General features: G+C 38.5%; 2 protein-coding genes and 1 long non-coding RNA gene across 5 annotated transcripts; 1 reads left to right on the plus strand and 2 right to left on the minus strand.

Moving 5' to 3' along the window:
• Positions 1-746: 746 nt before the first annotated feature.
• Positions 747-3,107, minus strand: LOC109369238. Its single transcript, XR_002118042.2, has 5 exons — positions 2,952-3,107; positions 2,584-2,679; positions 1,636-1,745; positions 1,357-1,499; positions 747-1,168 (listed from the first exon to the last, which is right to left on the minus strand). It is a non-coding gene; the product is annotated as an uncharacterized LOC109369238 (long non-coding RNA).
• Positions 3,108-3,253: 146 nt separating this feature from the next.
• Positions 3,254-10,652, plus strand: RO60 (Ro60, Y RNA binding protein). 2 transcript variants are annotated; one of them, XM_003208602.4, is made up of 9 exons: positions 3,254-3,354; positions 3,870-4,469; positions 5,518-5,738; positions 5,984-6,130; positions 7,064-7,201; positions 7,497-7,613; positions 8,422-8,535; positions 8,978-9,124; positions 10,363-10,652. In XM_003208602.4, exons 2-9 carry the CDS (start codon positions 3,890-3,892, stop codon positions 10,513-10,515), a joined length of 1,617 nt encoding a protein of 538 aa, XP_003208650.1. In that variant the 5' UTR covers positions 3,254-3,354; positions 3,870-3,889; the 3' UTR covers positions 10,516-10,652. The 2 variants fall into 2 exon arrangements, 1 of the variants encoding a protein (XP_003208650.1); XR_004160758.1 differs by having other exon boundaries at positions 3,257-3,354; positions 8,422-8,528; positions 10,363-10,482.
• Positions 10,653-17,818: 7,166 nt separating this feature from the next.
• On the minus strand, positions 17,819-20,011 carry GLRX2 (glutaredoxin 2). 2 transcript variants are annotated; one of them, XM_010715678.3, is made up of 4 exons: positions 19,826-20,011; positions 19,445-19,514; positions 19,085-19,261; positions 17,819-18,499 (listed from the first exon to the last, which is right to left on the minus strand). In XM_010715678.3, exons 1-4 carry the CDS (start codon positions 19,858-19,860, stop codon positions 18,368-18,370), a joined length of 414 nt encoding a protein of 137 aa, XP_010713980.1. In that variant the 5' UTR covers positions 19,861-20,011; the 3' UTR covers positions 17,819-18,367. The 2 variants fall into 2 exon arrangements, with proteins under 2 accessions (XP_010713980.1, XP_010713979.1); XM_010715677.3 differs by lacking the exon at positions 19,826-20,011 and adding an exon at positions 19,661-19,787.
• Positions 20,012-20,225: the final 214 nt, after the last annotated feature.

Genomic DNA, 20,225 nt, shown 5'->3' on the forward strand with positions numbered 1-20,225 from the left:
GGAGGGCGGGAGGGTGAGGGCTGCTGCGCCGTGCGCTCGCACGCGGGGGCTGCGGGCTCCCGGTGGGTCCCGCGGGGCGTACGTAGTCTGGTGTCGGCTGCAGGGCTCTCCGTTTGGCATCTGGGTCACGGGCCGTTAACGTTCCCCTTTAGATAGCGATGCTTGTTTTGGAGCAAAAGCACTCGCGTTGCTGTCAGGGCTCCGCTGTGCTTTAGGAGTGCTGAGCTCCACAGCTGACCTCACGTTACTGAAAGCGGGGGGCAGTACGCGGTTTCTCACAGAAAGCATGTCTGGATTTTAAGGATAATTTGAAGCGTTGACTTTAAACTTTACAGGTTTTTTTTCTTTTTATAAAGCATCAAACTTAGCCAAAGTCCATGTTTTCACTGCAAAGTTTGTTTCATCATCAGCCTAAAAACCTATGGCTCTGTTAAAGCTTTCTGCTGCAGATGGATTATTTTCACATGTAACTGAAACTTACATTGTGTAGCATGTTTTAAGAAAACCAGCAGTGATTTGTAGCACTCATAGAAAACGTGGTAGAGGTCAGCTTGTGAACTCAATTATGCTAAGGTAATATATGGGTATTGATGTACCACTCACTACTTAAGCTCCATATGGGCTGCTACATGCTAGGCAAAAAAACATATTTTGCTCACATGTTAATTTATGTCGTGCTTGAAATACATAAATTCCTTTACAGTTGTTTTTACTTTCCTCTGTAGAAGACAGTATGGTAGATTATATTTTTTTCTTTTGATAAACTCCATGGACAAGTTACATTTACAAGTGTTTAAAAATGCAGAAGTGAAATGAATTGATAGCAATGCTTTACTAAAACTAATAGTTTAATTTCAACACTTAGTGTGGATCATGGGCATTCACTGATAATATTTCTCCTGTCAGTGGGAACTGAACGTGTTCAAGCTGGGCAGGTTCATTCCAGTACTCATTCATTCATTTCTTTTGTTATTTTTAGTCTGTGACTTAAGGCTTTTCACACTGCTGATTGCATTCAGGCAACTCAGAAGCTGGGAATATTCCAGAGCCAGAATAGTACTGCTGAATTTTCCACGAGGGCTTGAAATTCACATTCATTGTTACAGCTCGGAAGCAGCAGCAGGGTTTTGGTAAAGCACCCATTCAATGCATGTTTGCATTTAGCCATCTGCAAGGATGAGATTTGTCTGTGTTTTAGAGATGAAAGGAGGAAACTAACATTGAAGTGTAGGCAGAGGATAGGGACTAGACAACAAGATAGAGTAACTTTGGGAGCTTGGTACTCTGAAATACTAAATAGGATTAAGAAGCAGCCAGTATGATTTAAGTAGTTCAGTGTTGAATGAGAAAACTTACAATTTGTCTTAGGATCCAGGACATTCTGTTGATTTGAACCACTCTTTTAAGTCCCCTAAGACACCTCTTGATCCAGGAGGACAGGCTCTGCAGGCCATAGCCTGAGTGTGCTCACTGGTACTGCAGCAGGTAGGTGTCACAGGCTGCAGGAGAGAGAGAAGTTGTAGTCACTCTCTGCCCAAGAGGCAGGCAGCAGTGGTTCCCAGCCTCCTGGCAACAAACCCTCCCTGATCCTACCCCCCACTCATTGTCCCAGGGCCATGTCCCTGCATCACTCACCTCTGCTGCTGTGTCCCCCTGGTCAGAAACCCCACAGTCCATTGCTGTGTGTATTCAGTCACCAGCCTGAGCCTCCATTACCTTCCGTTGTTCGGTGATTTTCTTTTGTACTGATGATTTATTTGGAAAAATAAAATTTGCAAATTTACCATCTCCACAATTATTTACCTTCTATGAGCTATTTCCTCTCTGAAACTAGAGACTTTTCTGCTGTTCTGGTTTGGATGAAATACAAACTGGTGGCAATCTCTGCAGTAGGCTTACACCAAGTGCTGATGTAATAGCACATTGTTAGCTTATGTTTTCCTATGAAACCTACTCTATGGGACCTGCTGCAGTAGGGGGTTGGACCGAATCATCTTCAGAAGTCCTTTCCAACCTGTACAGTTCTGTAATTCTGCAGTAAGTGTAACAGAGGGAAGTCCCAGCTTCTGCAGTTTGAATGGTAGGAATAAGATTTACTGGAAATGTCCTTTTATTGAGAAAATTGTTAACAAACTAGGGCTGTGGCTCCTATACCAAAGACTGGTCCAAAGGAAACGAGTGTCACTGAAATACCAAAAGCAGCTCAATTTGAGGGGTTTGAAATAAGCAGTAGGCATGGTTCTTTCAAGACAATTGCTCGGATCTAAAGGGATCTCTACATGTTTATACATGGTCTGTAGGAATTAGACTTTAAGTCATATAATCTCTATTCTTAGTGACCTAACCTGGAGATTCAGCAGCCTCCATAGGCATCTTAAGTGCCAGAAGAAGCAGATAATGACAAGGGGAAGTTTTCCACTGACAGTAGTGAGTCCATGGTACAGACTACCCAGAGAAGTTGTAGATACACCATCTCTGAAGGGGTGTTCAAGGCTAGGCTAGATGGGATCCTGGGCAGCCTGATCTGGTACCCATTTAGCAGTTGCAATCCTGCCCATAGCAGGGGATTGAAACCAGATGAACCTGAGATCTTTTCCGTGCTGAGCCATTCCACGATTCCTCTCTACAATCATAGACACCTATGGGTGCCTTCCAGTTCAGGATATTCTATGATTTTATCTGTAAAATTAGAAGTGTGAGAATTATTCCAATTAAGTTTTGTTCCCATTGTCAAGTGAGGATAATAATTTGTAATAGTGATTATAAAACTACACACATGAAGACAACATAACTTCATCAAGTGAGAAGTACAGTGAAGGGGACACATATAATGCTGTAATAGGATGAATATAATTTTTAGCTATAGTAAATAAGAATTAGCCCAAGTACAGCAGCCACAAATGCAAGGAAAAAAAAAAAAAAGAAAAAAAAATAAAGAAAAAGCTGCTTACCTTTAGAAGACCTCAAATAGGCAAGGATATCCAACAAGAAATACCCTCACCTCCACTACCAACCCGTAAATGAGGTCTGGAAAGGGTGGATCCTGGCTCCAGCCCTTCCATCACTGAGGTTCATTGCACACACCTGAGCTCCCCTGGATTGGCTCTGCCTTCCCACCAGGTGCTCAATCAGTGCTTCAGGCTGTGACTTAGCATTTCTGTGACAGTATATTAAATGGCACCTATGCAAATTGAAAGCATAGGAAAAAATATAAAAGTATTAAGGAATTGTGCTTTTATTTTCCTAATGCAATCATTTTGGATAAATATTATAATCTGTGAGATTATAAGTGTTTTGTTTAATTGGAGACGTGGCCCTTCTAGTTGGCTATAAGCCTTGGTAACCCATCAGTGGGTGAGTTTTCTTACTAGCCTCGTTTTAATGTTGTAATGTACATTATAGCACAGATATGGAAGCTGCAACAAGAAATTATTTTGTAGATTTCATCTATGTGGAGATCTGAATGGGGCCCTGGGCAGCCTGGTCTAGCATAAAATGGGGTGGTTGGTGGCCCTGCATGTGGAGGGGGGTTGGAGGTTCATGATCCTTGAGGTCCCTTCCAGCCTTGGCCAGCCTGTGATTCTGTGATTTTCTCTATACTGCTGATTGGCATAAAGTAGTTCCCAGGGAAACTACTACTAGTTAAGAGAATTAATTCATTGCCATTGTAGCTTGGGAAGTAGGGGAAAAAATACAAATCTCTCATTGGTTATAGTTATTGCACACTTAGAGCATACTTGTAATAAGTCTATGAAGAAAAAATGCAGGTGTATAGATCTGATACATGTACTTAAGTTAGAACTGATAAAAGGATATAGTCAGAAAGCTTTTGTAGTAGTTTTAAATAAACGTTGCTATTCTTTCAACAGACCTCTTGGAAGTGCAAACAATGGAGGGCGAGGCAAAGCAAGTGCAACCCCCGAATGAAATGCAGGTGCCAAACTCTGACAGCGATTACGTGTGGCACGTCACTGACATGAATCGACTGCACCGCTTCCTGTGCTTTGGTTCAGAAGGTGGTACTTACTGCGTCAAGGAGCAGAGGCTGGGCTTTGAAAATGCAGCAGCTTTGATGAGACTGATTGAAGAAGGCAGAGGTTGTGAAGTTGTTCAGGAAATAAAGACATTCAGTCAAGAAGGCAGAACAGCCAGACAAGAGCCCCTGCTTTTTGCGCTTGCGATCTGTTCACAGTGTTCTGATGCAAAAACAAAACAAGCAGCGTTTAAAGCTGTTCCTGAGGTGTGCTGTGTACCCACTCATCTCTTTACTTTTATCCAGTTTAAAAAAGATTTGAAGGAGGGTATGAAGTGTGGCATGTGGGGCCGTGCACTGAGAAAAGCTGTGGCAGATTGGTACAATGGAAAGAACGGCATGGCTGTTGCGTTAGCAGTTACAAAATATAAACAAAGAAGTGGTTGGTCTCATAAAGATCTTCTGAGATTGTCCCACCTGAAACCTGCCAGTGAAGGTAATACATTTTCATCCACCTGAAAATACTTCATTGTAAACCTGTAATATTAACAGTGGAATGATTTTGGAAACATGAATACCTGTGTTATCCCTGTTAGGGGCTGAGTTCGTGTCTGGTGTGCGTAGCCAATAAGCGCACAGAGTTGAAATCCACATAAAGGTCTCTATTTCAGTTCTTCACAGAATCAGGTGCTTGGCTATCCTTTGCAAAGCAAGCACACCCCTGACTAGAAGTGGTTATAGATAGACTGTTTACAGAATTACTTCTCTTTACAGTTTCTAATTGGTTATTCTGTTTCATCTTTAAAACATGCCTATTATAGGGCTAGAAGATGGTACATCTGGGAAGGAATAGCTGCTGTCACATTCCCATCTCATTTCCATATGGGGTGTATGATCTTTAATGGTTTAGTAACCCTTAATAAGCCTAAAGGTCCCTTATTGGGCATTTTTCTTTCCTTTTTTGTTCACGTTAGCTTGTTGTCGTGTACTTGCTTGTAGTCAGATTGTTTATGACCTCACTCGTTTTTCACATACTTGTGGTCAAATGCTCGTACTAGTTGACCTTAGTTGTCTACACCAGTGCAGAATGATATTTCTTAGCGATTGTATTGTGTCAATTATACTGTAAAGGTGTGAGGGATCATGTCAGAAATGTAACTATCTTCAAGGTAAAAAGGGTTGTTTTACTTTGCTTATGTCAAGAGAAGGTAAAATAATATAATACTTTCAGTTTGTTCTTGTCTGTTTACAAATGCTGAAATAACACTTCTTCATTAATCGGGAAGAGTGATGGTTTGGAATCCATTAGGCTCTTTATTTTCAGGGAGAATAACACAGTAAACAAAATAGCTGTTCTAAACTGTATCGAGCTGACCCTCTTTAGAACTGATCATCAGATCTGGGAAGTTCCAGTTACATTCTTTTCATTGTTTCTTCATTTGGTTTTTAACAAAAATAGCCTGCTAACTTGTTTGTTTGCTGGAGTGACAGATGTCAGTATAAAGATTGTAATCCTGCTTGGGAAATATTTTCCTCTTCTATAGGTGTAGCTATTGTCACTAAATACATCACCAAAGGGTGGAAAGATGTCCAAGAAGCTTACAAAGACAAAGCAGTTTCTGCTGAGACTGAAAAGCTTCTAAAATACCTGGAGGCTGTGGACAGAGTGAAACACACAAAAGATGAACTGGAGGTTATTCATTTAATAGAGGAATATGGTCTCGTTAGGGAACATCTATTGACAAACCATCTGAAATCTAAAGAGGTAGGTAAACTTAAGGAGCTTTGTATTCTCTTTAGAGTAACACTTAAAATATTAAGTCAAGATTTCTGTTTAAAAAATGCCCTTCTGCTATTTTTTTTTTCCAAGTTATTTACAGAGGTAGGTAATTATAGAACAAATCTTCATGTAACTTGCACATTTATTTTAAAATAAAAAAAACTTAACATGCAGGCGTCAGTTCTTGTAGTTGGGAATCTCATCTTGTTTTCCTTATTCTTTGCTCGGAGATTTGGAAGGTGTTGCTGAAGGACATGCCCATTTCTGTTTTGCTGAGAAATCTAGGAAAGATGACTGCAAATTCAGTCCTTGAACCACGGGGTTCAGAAGTGGCAATAGTATGTGAAAGACTGCGAAATGAGAAACTGCTAAAAAAGGTAAAATTAATAAATGAATAAATTCATAATCATTGCCAATCTTTGACTCTTAATCTCTTCCTAAACTGTTCCTTTAGGCAACCCCTTTATGAAATAAAGGAGAGAGTCTTTAAGAAATATGTAGCTTATTCTTTTAAAAAACTGTAAAACTTCTTTACAGATGAAGTGTACTGACAGCTGCTATCTTATACTAAGGCCATGGCAAGCTTTGCCTGGTGGGTTCATCCATTGTTTGTGAGTCTTGTAATTTAGAGTCAGCCATACAATCTTAAAGTGAACGGAAGGCACTTTTATGGGATCCCAAGAAGTGAGTGACGTAATTAGCTTAGCCTCTGAGAGGAAAAAGTGACAGAACAGGAAGCCTTTCTCCTTTCACAATAATTTACAGTCCATCAGAGGTAATACAGTAAGAGGGAAGTAGAGTTCTTCAAGGCGGGGGGGGAGGAATTCTTAGGAATTTATTGGGAAATAGGGAAGATGAGTGACTTTCTGATGGTTTTTTTCCAGTTAAGTTGATTAGTGGAATTGAGAAAAACAATTCCATTTTTTTTTCTGCCTCACTGCTCTTTGCTTTCTGTTTTTTCTTCTTTAATTCTGTGTAATTACTGTTGCACTGGAGAAAGGTATACAAAGGTGGTAGCATAATACCTTGATAGAGGGAAGATGAGACAGGCGTTCAGATTTCCTAAGTTTTGCTGCTGGTGATTAATGACTTGAACATCTCTAAGAGGAAAGAAATAATGTTTGTAACTCAGTAAATGAGTAAAGTGAAGTGATTTAAAATATTATGCAGCAGCAGCCACTACATAAACTCTTCAAAAATAATTAAAGCGAGCAGATTTTGCATTATGATCTTCATTTTAGTTTGTGCTGTTTTTCAGTATATTCTTAAGTTCAGGCTTCTGAAAAGTTACTTAATTACTTTGCCTGTAGGGTAGAATACATCCATTCCATGTATTGGTTGCACTAGAAACCTATAAGTCTGGACATGGAAGCAGAGGGAAGCTTTGGTGGCGTCCTGATGAAGACATTTTAGAAGCTTTAGATGCTTCATTCTACAAAACCTTTGAGGTAATATAATTCTTCTATTTACTAGGCTTAAGTCTATTTTCTGAGAACTTAGAAAAATAAGTAAATGTTTACCGGTTGAATCTGAGTTTTCAAACTTGATAACAAAAATCTTAACGATTTAAGTAAATGGAGAGAGCGGAAAAAACTACTTCGTTTTTGGCAATGCTGTTGTCTTGTAATGTTGTCCTGAAAAAAAAATAAATAAAACCCAAAACACATCTAGGTGACAAGCAGAAGGAAGAACAAATTAATAACTTAATTGTACATGTTTTGATTTTTCTTTCTTTCCTTTTAGACACTTGAACCAACAGGAAAACGTTTCTTAATTGCAGTTGATGTCAGTGCATCAATGACTCAAAAAGTTTTGGGCAGTGTGCTGAATGCTAACACGGTTGCAGCAACAATGTGTATGGTGAGGCATTAAGTTTCTCTGTTTGTAACTAAATGCAGCTTGAGCTGTGTTTCTGATACAGAGGTACTCTAAAGCTGGTTAGAAATCAGGAGGAAGCTGCTCTACAGTATTCTTTAATGTACAGATGACATGTGCCATACTTGATAGTTCAAATGCTTAATCACAGAATCACAGAGTGGCCCAGGTTGGAAGGGACCTCAAGGATTGTGAATCTTTAACCCCCTGCCACAGGCAGGCCCACCAATCTCCACATTTAATAGTAGACCGGGCTGCCCAGGACCCTGTCCAACCTGGCCTTGAACACCTCCCAGCAACCAATTTCTAGTGTAATCGAAGTGGTTAAGGCTGCTTTTTCACTCAGCTTAACTGAAAATACATAGAAAACAATTCAGAAGCATTGATAATTCAATACGGATTGGATTCAGAGAAGTTAGGATGATTTTTATTTGCATTTGAACTTTTAACATTTCCTTTATATCACAGTTGATTTTGCCTCTATTTGATATTGTAAAGTTTCCTGTGTGTTTATATTAGAGTGGAACTTGTTTAGTTTTAAACATGTAGTGTTTTATGTCAGAAGGGAGAGAAGTAAGGAAATATATTTAGTGACAGTAATTAGAACAACTCTTAATGTCTGATTTTTGTGGTGTTATTTATTCACAAATTGCAGAATACTTAAGTACAGGGTGAAACTTTAGTGCGTATGAGTCACACAGACTTAAATAAGGATATGATGTGTTCACCAGGGAGTATCTCGATTCGGGCAATAAAATTTCTAAACAACTCTTTTTGTCTTCCTCTTTCTCAGGCTGTAGCACGTGTTGAGAAGGATTCCCATGTTGTTGCCTTTTCGCATGAAATGGTCCCTTGCCCTGTGACAGCTGATATGACGTTACCTCAAGTATTAGTGAAAATGTATGAAGTATGTAAAACTAAAATAAAATAAAATTGCAATTAGGAGACTGCCCTTGCTAACATCAGAGTTGAGAGGTCTCAGCAATTACATAATTACTTTGCATTTTTTTGTTTGCAATCATTTCTAGTGCTGTGTTCAGTAGTATCTATATAGTAAACCACAGGAATCTTTCCCTCCCTTTTATTTAGGGAAAGTTCAATAAGAGTGGTGGTTTCAACTTCCTGAATATTAAATAATGACGTTGACAATGGCATTACTAGTTCACAATGCTTAGTTTAGAAAGAATAAATAAATAGGCAGAACAGAAGTGAATTGAACAAATGCACTGTTGTTTAACAAAGAGGCCTCTGAATATAACAAACCACGAAGCTTACCTAAAAAGCTTTTTTTCCAAGGCTTACTAACTTCTGTAGTAATATGTTCCATGTATATGCTTTTTTCTTCTAAGATTCCAATGGGTACCACTGATTGTTCCCTTCCAATGATATGGGCTCAGAAAACACAGACAGCTGCTGATGTCTTCATTGTATTTACTGATAACGAGACCTTTGCTGGAAATACTCATCCTGCAACAGCTCTTAGAGAGTACAGGGAGGTAAATATACTTCTGAGTGCTTGCAATTGCTCAATGCAGTACAAAATATTGTCACTGCTGTCCATGTTTTAGAGACTTAACAAGTTGTGGCTATATGAAGTAAATAATAATTTATACAGTGTTAAAAAAAATAATCACATTTTCTACTTTGATTGAATTAATGGAAATAATTGTACATAGTTAACAGCACTGAATTGCTGAAAGGACTTGTGATTAACCTACTCTGCTTTAGCATTCAGGGAATATATGAATTTCTGCATTCTATATGATTGATCTAATAAGTTAACGATACAAGTAAGTTAATTGTTGCAAGTTCTTAAATTTATTTCTCTGAGCTTAGTGTTATTGTTTAACTTTGATCTCTGCATTAGACTCCCCCAGACTACAAATGAAGTAATGAAGGTAAGCCTGTAGAGAATGAGGTGACAGTGTCCTGTGAGGAAAGTTCTGTATATTTTAAAGGGGCTGTGTAAGCTGTGTAGCTTCAATGTTTGGAAATGGAACTAAGAAAAATACCTTCTTGCCAGCACATTGCTATTAAAACTGACTCGAACAGCAATCTTTCACGCTTTAGGGAAGTGTTTCTAAGTTAATATATCTTAAACTACCAATACAACTGTGTATGGACATTGTCCTTTGTATCATATTCACTAATATGAAATTAATACCTAAGTCTTTAACTTGCCTGGTGAAACTCTGGCAGAGTTGTTTGTAGACCTTAGTTCCCATGCCTACATTTGTGCTCTTGACAGGGAGGTTTCTGTACTCTGATCTTCCTAACAGTTGTTTTGCTTCACCTTACATGTTGCTAATCTACAAATTCAGCTCATGTAGTTGAACTGTTCAGGCCACAGCTGTTTTTGTTGTTTAACTGATGTTTGGAAATCCTTGCCTTAGACAAAAATACACTGGCTTTTATTAAATGATTTATTATCATCAGATCTCAATATTTTCAAATAGCAAACAGTGTTGACACTTGAAATGATCTATGAAACTTAATATTGCAGGAAAGTTTTGTTAATATCCTTTGTTGTAATTACTTCATTTTATTTTAATGTCACTGTTTCTATTGCAACTTAGTGTTAACAGACAGTCTGCAATTCTTGTTATGACATGTCTGGTTTCTATCAGTTTCTATGCCTTTTCAGACAATGGCTTACGTATGCAGGATTGCAAGATCTGGCCTCTGGCGTGTTTCAGTTACTGTGCTCTAAAAATATCTCTTTGTTTTTTTCTAGAAAATGGATATTCCTGCTAAATTGATTGTATGTGGAATGACATCAAATGGTTTTACGATCGCCGATCCAGATGACAGAGGCATGTTGGATATATGTGGTTTTGATGCTGGAGCTCTGGATGTTATTCGAAACTTCATTTTGGATTTGATTTAATTTTCTAGGCATCTGTTCCTTCTCAGTGGGTCCATTGCTGGCAACAGACTTAACCCTGGGAACCCCTGGCCAAATGTACTTTATTAGAATACGGCACATAATATACATATCAAAAATGTTACCTTTTTTGTGAAGGGAAAGCAAGAAAAGCAGATGATAAATCGCTTTTCTCCTTTTTCCTGTTGTGCACAAATTAAAATAATGGTGGGAAGTTTGCTAAAAGTTACGGGGTTACACAATATGTAACTTAATTTCACTTACAATAGATCATGAACACTGATATGTTTTCCCCCCATGACTGTGTTATGGTTGTTTACAAGAATAATTTGATGAATTATTCCTAGGATGGGGCAGGAAAGAAGAGTGGTTTTAGCTTTTTAATAGTGTCAGTTTAACAGCAGGTTACTTGAGAGTGTGGGTTTTTTTTTTCTTTGGGCCTTTTTATAAATTTTGGTATTTTCAGCACATTACTAAGGTTCAACAGTTTCCATTGTCATACTTTGGGTCTACAAAAACCCATTTTCTGGCACACGTAAGACCGCGTAACTGTGATAAAGTATAAAAGTTACCCAGTGAAATTTCACACTGATAAACCTGAAAGGGGAAGGAAGAGCTCCTGGTAAATCTTCTAGCAGGGATATCTGAATTTCTAAGAAAAAAATAATTGTTCTTAAAGAGAGGGGTAGTTTCTGCAGTTTCAGAAGCACTGTGTTAGAATTTGTGTGCTTCGGAGAAAATCTTACAGATTTGCTGGCTGTGAAAGGCCTGGAAATGTCTGGGAAACCACGTTCAGAGCTTGCTATGACTTCAGGCAGCAGCAGCGTGCTTTTCAATGAGGAAGATCAGCAAGTGCATGCATCTTAGCCTACTCTTGAAAGCTAAGTGGCAACAACCAGAAACAAATAACCACATTTTCTTCAAAAGCATGTATTCAGTGATACATAAATAATCTTCTTAATGCAAATACTTCATTTTTACAGTCTTTTTGTAGATGAACACTACTTCTGATTTCTTAAATTAATTTAATCTAATGCTTTTCAAAACTACCTCCAGTTTGTAGTGACCAATTCTTAACTTTTATGAAATTTACAGTTGCCTCGTTCTCAAAATCTTGTTTAGGAAGTGACTGAAACTAGATTTTTCTTTATTTCATTCTAATAGTAAGAGCGTGAGGAAAGAAGGAAAAAGCTAGTGAATATCTTACCACTTAGGAACAGGGACTGATAAAAACTCGTGTATGTGTATTTGAAATGCTGTGTGTGTGTTTATAGATGTGTGTATGGGGGGGAAGTTAGAAAGTTAGAAGATCTCTTCAAGAGATTGCAGTCTTAAAGGTTTGTTTTTTTTCATTGATGGTTTTACCACTTCTCATCAGACATTTTATGTCAGCCTCTTTTATGAGGATTCTATTTTAAACAGTGAATTTGATGTTAATTTGAAAATAAGTATGGTTTATAAAAATAACCCAGCTGTGGTAAATAACATGTAAGACCGTATTTTTTCTGCCTAAAAAAGTGAGCTTTTAACTGTAAAATTCAAGCTCATATTCTACTTTTGATACCTCTAAGTATGCCTCCTGCATATTGACTATAAATCCAAAGCTTCAGTTCTGTAGGATGGATATCTATTTGGTGCTATCTAAAATATGACATTACATGTTTCTGAAGGTATTCTGCTACAGACTTATACTCTACCTTAACAAATGAAAATGGTGAGGGAATCCTTTTCTGACGCTAAGAAACAACAGAATTGTTTTAAATCCTTGTCTTAAAGAGCAGATGGTAGGTGTGTTAGTTTTCAGGGAACATGAATCAAGTTACTTCTGTATTATCACTGCTATTACAATGCAGCTCTGTTGGAATGTTTGAAGAACACTTTGCTAGCACCAGCTGGTCAGGTAAGACACAAACAAACAAGTGTTCCTACAAAAAACTAACAAAATAACACTTGGAGTTTTGAAAAAAAAATTTGGTCTTTTCCTGTGGAAAAACTTCCTACCAACTGTAGTCTCCTTGCTGAATAAACATAACAAATGTGGGGAATGAACATACTTACATGTTAATTATTTCAAGTAAATGCACTGAAGTTTTGGAAATATTTTTGGTAGTAATGTGTTTAAAATAAGACAATAATCAAACAACTGATCAGATGTTTCCTGTTAAGCTAGAGATGTTGAAAATAATTGATGGCTAAGTATCTGTTGCAAGTACTTTTTCTTATTTGAAGTAGTATTTGTGAAGTAATAGGAAATGTGTTGGACTAAATATGGAATGAGAAACTTGAACTGGTATTTCAAGTAACTTTTGGCAGTTAACTGCATAAATATACTGCAGATAAAAGATTAGTTATTAACAGTGACTGAAATTACAGTAGTGTTGCAATGTTGAAAGTGTTGAAAGTGGTTCCAGTTTAAAATACGATTCCTTGAAGTACAGGGAAGGTGAGTTTTTCAGTAGAAATTCTAGAAAATGTAGCTCTCTATCTGTTGGTGCTAGATATAGTTATCCATGCTGGAGTACATAATATGCCCCTAAATATTTACCGTAACTCCATTTCAAAAAATCTTGTTAGAATATTTTATGTGGTGGCTGTCTAATGTAAAGCTTGCACTGTTAAGATCCAGTTGTCATCTGCTCCTCCTTTAAAGCTTGCACAGAGAGGGACAACCAGAGTGTTTCAGCTGTCAGCTTACTTGGTGGTGTGCTGACCCTTGTTCCTGCTGTCTTCTTTCTGGGGTTGTTACTGTCTTGTTGTTAAGTGGAATAAGAATGATGCTACATTTTCCTTTCCCATAGGAAAAAGTTGATGGTTTATGTGCCTGCATGCTGGATTTCAGGAGGACAGTATGACTTATGTGCTATAATACACATTTCTCCTATAAACTGGTAATTTCTAAAACGGTACCTGAACACGTGAAGGGGCAGCAATTGCAATGTGTAATGTACTGTGCTCCTTTTTTTTAAAAACAAGACCTAAGACAAAATTGCTAAATTTAAGTGATAATTCAATATACAATAAATAACCTGCCCTTTCACTAAAGAGGAGACGTGACTTTCTCAATAGTGACTTTTGCATTGGAGGAACACTTGAACTAACAAAACAAAAAATGAGGCTGTAACTGTGCTCTGCAGTTTACCTGTAAAATAGAACAGGAAAGAATTTAAAAAGTTTAAAAGGGCAGCTGTAACCTGAGCGAATGCAGGTTTCCTGATCCTTGTCACAATTAATAGGCTTTCAGTTTGACTGTCCTTTCAGTGTGATGCCCTAATAATTTTTAGTCTAAGACATAATAATCTAATACTCGTAATAACTTTACCATTAAGGAAAGGATCTAATGGTTGGCAGCACAGCAGAAGTAAAATCTTCATCTGTAATGAAGAGCTGTAACCGGTGGACGTCAGAGGGGCAGGCTTTTTCACTGCAGTGATAGGTTTAAGAATATGGAAGGTTTCTAAATATAATACGATGAGTCACCATTGCATAATGAATCAAGACAGTTGCGATTTTGCCAAGAATTAAAACTTTGTGCCAGGAATTGTATAGCAAGGGAGAGTAGGGTTTGGGATGCTTGTAGAACTTAATTACTTGGGGGCTTAATTCACAGTTTTCTGTGCTTGAAGAAGTCTAAAGGTCAGGCTAGATTAGAAGTTAGTGAGGCTTGTTTAACTGCCCAATATGCAATGGCCTCTAATAACTGGCTGTAAACTAACTTGCTGCTTTAAACCACAGTTAAATAATTGTGAGGGCAGGGTATTCTCTTTCATTACTGTTTTTTAATTGGGGCCATAAATACCTACTTAAGGGTATGGCTTTGAAGGGCTATCCAACAAAGTGTATGTTCTTGGCTTAAGAAGAACATCAGTCGTATTGGAAATGTATTTTAACAATGGCTCCAACTGAAAAAACACTAGGAAAATATTTTTCTCCATTGGAAGATACTGTTCTGCTTAATTGTGTACCTAACTTGTAGCTGTCATCCCAGAAGCACTACTGTTGATTCCACTGATGTTTGGCTTTGTATTACCATATTTTTCAATGTTCTGCTTTTCTCTGTTCATGTTGGCTTTTTTTTCCTCTATCATTCCAATCACTGAGTGAACTTCAGCTTATACTTGAATCTCCCTTCACTCCACGCTCTCATCTTCTCTTCTATTGCCTGTGTTCTGCCTTTATGCCATCGTTGAGCATGATAGCTTAGTTAAGCAATTTTATTCCACAACTGATGTCATAGTACTTAATTTTAAAAGCTGGACAACTTTATTTACCTTTCTTTGGTTATATAATTCTCTAACAGAGTATTTAAGTTGCTGCATTTATCAGATTTTTGGTTTTAAATGTTGCATAAATTCCAAAAGTATCTTTTATTCTTTTAAAAATTCGGCATCTGCCTTTGCAATTAAATGGTAGTATTTTCACAGAACAATTTAAAAATGGCTTCTCAAATGTAAATCTTCTTTCCAGGATTAGTTTGGTGGGTCAGAGCTTTCCATTCTCTTAAATATTGTCAAGTTGCTGTTACGTGCAGAATAAGGAAAATGTGTAAATGAATATTCTCGATGAACGGGCAGCTCCTCTACAATATTGAAAACATTAGAAGAATAGAATGTGTAGAAATAAACCAGAGCACAAGTCACTCATCTTGCTCGCACTTTATCTTGTTTGTTAAGCGTTTTGCCAGTTTGTAAGTTTGTTTAGCTGTTTGCAGTGGTTCACAGAGTACAGATAGGTTGCGAGAAATTTTTTCCAGTGGCTAGTTGGCTGAAATGGTAGAGATTTCATTGTACCACAACACAGTACAGTGTACAACACTGCCAAGTAAGACTTCAGGGGAAAATGTAAAACAAGGCTGTATGCTGCTCTGAGAGCTAAGACTTAAAATTAACTTAAACAGAAAGTACGGTGTCTTTAAATTTAATGTGCTTAAAGTTGGATTTATGATTTGGATACTGTCAAGTGTGGTTTCTCTGGGTATTTCTGCATTCTAAATCTCTATATTTGCATACATGTATGTGGTATGTTGGGAACTTTACGAATGCTTCGTTAACAAATAATGAATGGAGATAGTTGTTTTCCTGATGATACCAGCTTTTTTGTAAAGCACAACTAATTACAAAGAAACGTCCCATTATGTTCTCAAGTAGAAGTGTAGTTCTACTCTTGCAGAAGAATCCTGTGGAAGAAATGAGCAGATAAGTGCATTTACAGTTCTGTCTGCTTTGTGAAATAACTAAGTTTGTTTCCAGCTTCTTAGGAGCATGGTGTTTGAGCTGGATGAGTGCTCAGCTGAAGTATAATTCCTATTACAGAGTATTTGAGTGGGTAATTTTGAACATTCAGATCCTAAGGAGAGTATTATAGTAAGATAATTTTGTTCTAGAGACAATGTGTTTTTTTTTTTTTTTAAAAAAAACAACAATTTTAATGATTGGTTTTGAATGCCTCCTCCCCTTTTTTTTTTTTCCCCCCCAGAGTAGAACCACACTTTAGCTGCCATATCATGCTTAAACAACTTAAACATAACATGCTGGCTTTGTGCTATCTGGTAACGAAGCCACTGTCTTGCTGCTGCTTTCTATGGAATTACACAAAATTAACAAGAAAATATTTGGATGGGGAGCCTTAATTGAAAAGAAGCATAACGAACCCTTTGATTGCCTTAAGACATGATTTTCTGTAATAAATTGGCACTTGTTGGACTCTGCAGGCAAACAACATGCTTTCTCAACCATTGGAGTGGAATACTGCCTTAAGTGACAATGCCCTGAGACTTCTGAAATTTAGAACTCAAAGGGTTATTTTAAACTATTGTTTGGGGACTTTTTCTAACGGGACAAAATGAAAAATTTCTTTGCATACTGTTAGTACTTACATTATGGATTTGCAGGCTCTCCAGGTGCACAATTATTACCCTTGTCTGAAAACACAACTGGCCTATGAATAATGGGCAAAGAATACTTTGATACCAGCATATGTGCAAAATAAATTCCTTTATTAAGTATAAATTTAGGGAGAGATGCACATTTGTTTAACTTAATGAGTGTCTTTGTCAAGACTTAAGACGATGATGAAATTAGAAAAAATAAGTAGTAACGATGAAAACACAACGAGGTCAATGTGTTTATCTCTACTTACATGAATTAAAGATGCACAGTGCAGACCAGCTGCACACTGAACACCTTCTACAAATAATATTACTTACATTTATTTCAAACCTGCATCCCAAAAAGGAAGCTGTCAATTTCAAATGATAGTCTTGCAATCCTAGTTAACAAAAGCTCTACACTGATCTTTAGCTATCTTGAGGAGGGACTGAATAAAAATCCTTGATTAGCATTTTTAGTCTAAACTGTGCATCTTTAGTACTGTAATGGTCTCTTACTAAAGAAAGAGGTTTTTTCTACTGACATAGGAACTTTCTTGAAATAACCAAGTCTTGGCATTGGTTGGTCTGGCTTTGGATGTACATTTTACTGAAACTATTGAATTTTGGTTTTTTAGACATTTAACTGCAAGTTAATACTGCTAGTAAGTTGCATTTTGACTGTAGAATATAAGTACTAAATAAACTCTATGCATATTGGACTTGTTTTGTGTGGCCTTAAGTGTCAAAATAGCATTGAATGGTTCATAACATAGTCTGTAGCTGCAGCTTAGGCAGCGGGTGATCTGGCTTACACCTAGAGGATATTCCTGAATGACAGTATATAGACAACATATAGACTGCAGAGTAAAGACCAAAGAGGTTACCTAGTGATCTAAAATGGCAAGCATCTTTTCCCTTTTTACTGTACCAATTAGAAGTAAACTTCAGTAGTGAGGTGATCGGATATTGAAATTAAAGGGAGGCAAATGAAGTCAGACATCCTGCACCCTTCATATCCAGGCCTGGCACAAGAGAACAGCCTACTACTGCAATCTTCCACAGACATATATGACAAAAGAACTTAAAGCAAGGTGGCTGGATTTGGAAGACTTCTGTAGATCTTCAGCAGATCTTAATGTACTTCACTACTATCAAAACCTAGCTGGTTTTAACACAATAACTGAGCTGTTTGCAAGCCTGGGTAGTTGAAGGTTTTGTTGGACTCTGATCAGAGAGTGATTATGCAAGGCATTGATGAAGCAACTCATTTCTCCTACTATCAGCTTCCATTAAAATGAACAATGGATGTTGCCACTGGACCTCCTTGATTGATTCCGTGTTTGCATAACTTGTTCCCATAAATTACAGTTGAATAATAAAATTACAATGGAATCTGCACAAAATACAGTGTTTCAATACTGTTAAAACACAAACCAAGCGCAAGTATAGGTACTGCTTTTAATATGAGGCAAAAACACTTGAATGAGTAGTACAAGTAGTGTCGAAGTAGCAGAACTTTTAACAAGTTTAACACAGCAACATTGCTACAACTTCATTGCTTCACAATTGCTTTATGGCCCCCTACAGAGCCAGTGTACTGACCATGCAGTGTAAGGGTGGGAACAAAACCAGAAATGAAACTCGTGCAGAAAACAAAAACCACCCAAGCACCAAGATTCTTATAACCTTTTAACTCCTGTACAGTTGATAGCATGAGGCGTGTTATGAGGATGTAAGAGCAACAAAAATGACATAATTATCTTAGACCTAGGATTCCAAGAGATACATAATGTTAACTGCCACTGTGGTTGTGGTAGAGCTGAGGCAAGAAGACAAATTTGTCAGTTCTGTGAAGTCTCTGTCAGAGAATCACTTGAGACTCACAAAAGCACCGTCTGAAGCTGCTTAACCCCAGCTGTTGCAGTACATCTTAATGATTTTTTGACTTGTCTGAATTTTTACCCTTTTTATATAAAAAGACAACTGAGGCTAAATAGTAGTTCCAGAGTTTGTTTTCACTTGGCACTGATGAATTAATGGAAGCAGCTTGCCTTCTTCGTGAAGTCTTTGAGTATCTGTAGCACCTCCAACAAAAGTCCCATTAACAAACACTCTTGGGACCTGTCAGGAATGTGAAATTTGCATGTTACTTCAAACAACAAAATCTAAGCAAACTCCATACACACAAGCACTGTTCTGTACGCTTACAAACACAGTCTCATTGTGAGTGTGTGTGTGAATATATACATACAAAATATTTACATTCTTAATATACAAATTCATGTTTCAGTATTATTGCATACCTTGTGTTTACAGAAATTAAAGACTTTGTTCACATGTTCCTCTCAAAAGGAGAATTAAGTCACTGTATGGAAGACTGTAATAAATTCTTAAAATTTGAGTCAGGCAAGGCTACATTTAAGACATCATAAAATGTGTTAAACACAATGAAGTGTACGTGCAGATGAAAACTGAGTTCAATACTTAAATAATCTTAGTGGCATTACAGAAAGAAACACCTCTGAGATCTGAAGCGGAAGACTGAGTACAGAACTCTCTTGCAGTTCCTGGTTTTAATTTCAGAGCTTGTATCCCAAATTTACGTGGCCCACCAAAAATTAAGACCTTGAGATGGCTGTAACCCATAGGGAAAATCTGCAGTGTAAGTTTTTCATTACCATATTACTTGCAAAAAAACATACTTACTGTTCTGCCACCCGTCATCTGTTCAAGAATGTCTTGGAACTGGCTTCCGTTTTTATTCACATCCAGTTCTACAGCTGTGTAATTGACGTTTAAACCTTCAAAAAGTTTTTTTGCCATTTTGCAGTAGAAGCATGTTGTTTTTGAGAAAATCACCACGCAGTTGTCTGAGATTACCTCCTATATATTCAAAAGAATGTTCAAGTTAGTAAGTTGGTGTATTGTAATAGTACCCAACGGGTATGAAAGCAAGCAGGGAGCTACCAATCTGCTATTACAGCAACAAACGCTTCGGAGGGGTAACTTTACAAGGTTTAAACCGCAATATTGCGATCAGTACTGAGTCTGAGGAGCACTTGTTACCTGTATCTGATTCACAGCAGCAGCATCAGACAGCTCGACAGAGGAGGGCAGCCTATTTCCCATTCTAAAACTGAAGAGAAATTTAAGTTTAACGCACGACACGTTCCGCAGCCCCCAGTTTAAAGGCTGGCTTCGTACTATTTTCTTTATAAACGGAATTCCTCCGTGAGGTGGGAGCTCACAAAGCCCGCAGTACGGCAGTTCTACACGCCTTACCCTGCACTGCCGGTTCCCACGCGCAAGCAGGAAGATAGAGATAAACAGCCTGCTATGGCTAGCTGTGAGATCATCCAGACCCTCTCAAGAGGTGGTACGGGCTGCACTCAGCTCCCCCACCCACCGGCCCGTTCCGCCGCCCCCTCCTCACAGCCCCCGACTCACCGGCCCCGCGAGCGCAGCGCCCTCTGCAGGAACATGGCGGCCACCAGGAAGGGGCGGTGCTCCCACGCAGTCCTCACGGCGGTCCGGCACCGCTCTCAAACCCCTCCTTCTCTCAGTGCCGCCCCGCAGGACGCGCGGCTGCCCGGCGCTCTGCCTGTGCCCGCCGTCCATCGGGCAGCCGCGGTGAGGGAGGCGGGGCGGCCGTCATGCTGTTAGATTCTAAAGCCAGTTATAAAGCGTTATTCGAGCCCGCTCTCACGCCTACACCTCGGTTTTCCGGGCACGGCAGGTCGGTTACGATCAGGCGTTCGGCGCGGGCAGCCCAGGGCCTGGCGGCCGGCGGCGGGGTCCTTCCTCGGCTGGCGGAGGGGCCGGGCCGGAGCGGAGCGGCGGCGGCCGG

This window comes from Meleagris gallopavo, chromosome 10 (genome assembly GCF_000146605.3).
Source record: "Meleagris gallopavo isolate NT-WF06-2002-E0010 breed Aviagen turkey brand Nicholas breeding stock chromosome 10, Turkey_5.1, whole genome shotgun sequence".
In the NCBI taxonomy this organism is placed as follows: Eukaryota; Metazoa; Chordata; class Aves; order Galliformes; family Phasianidae; genus Meleagris; species Meleagris gallopavo.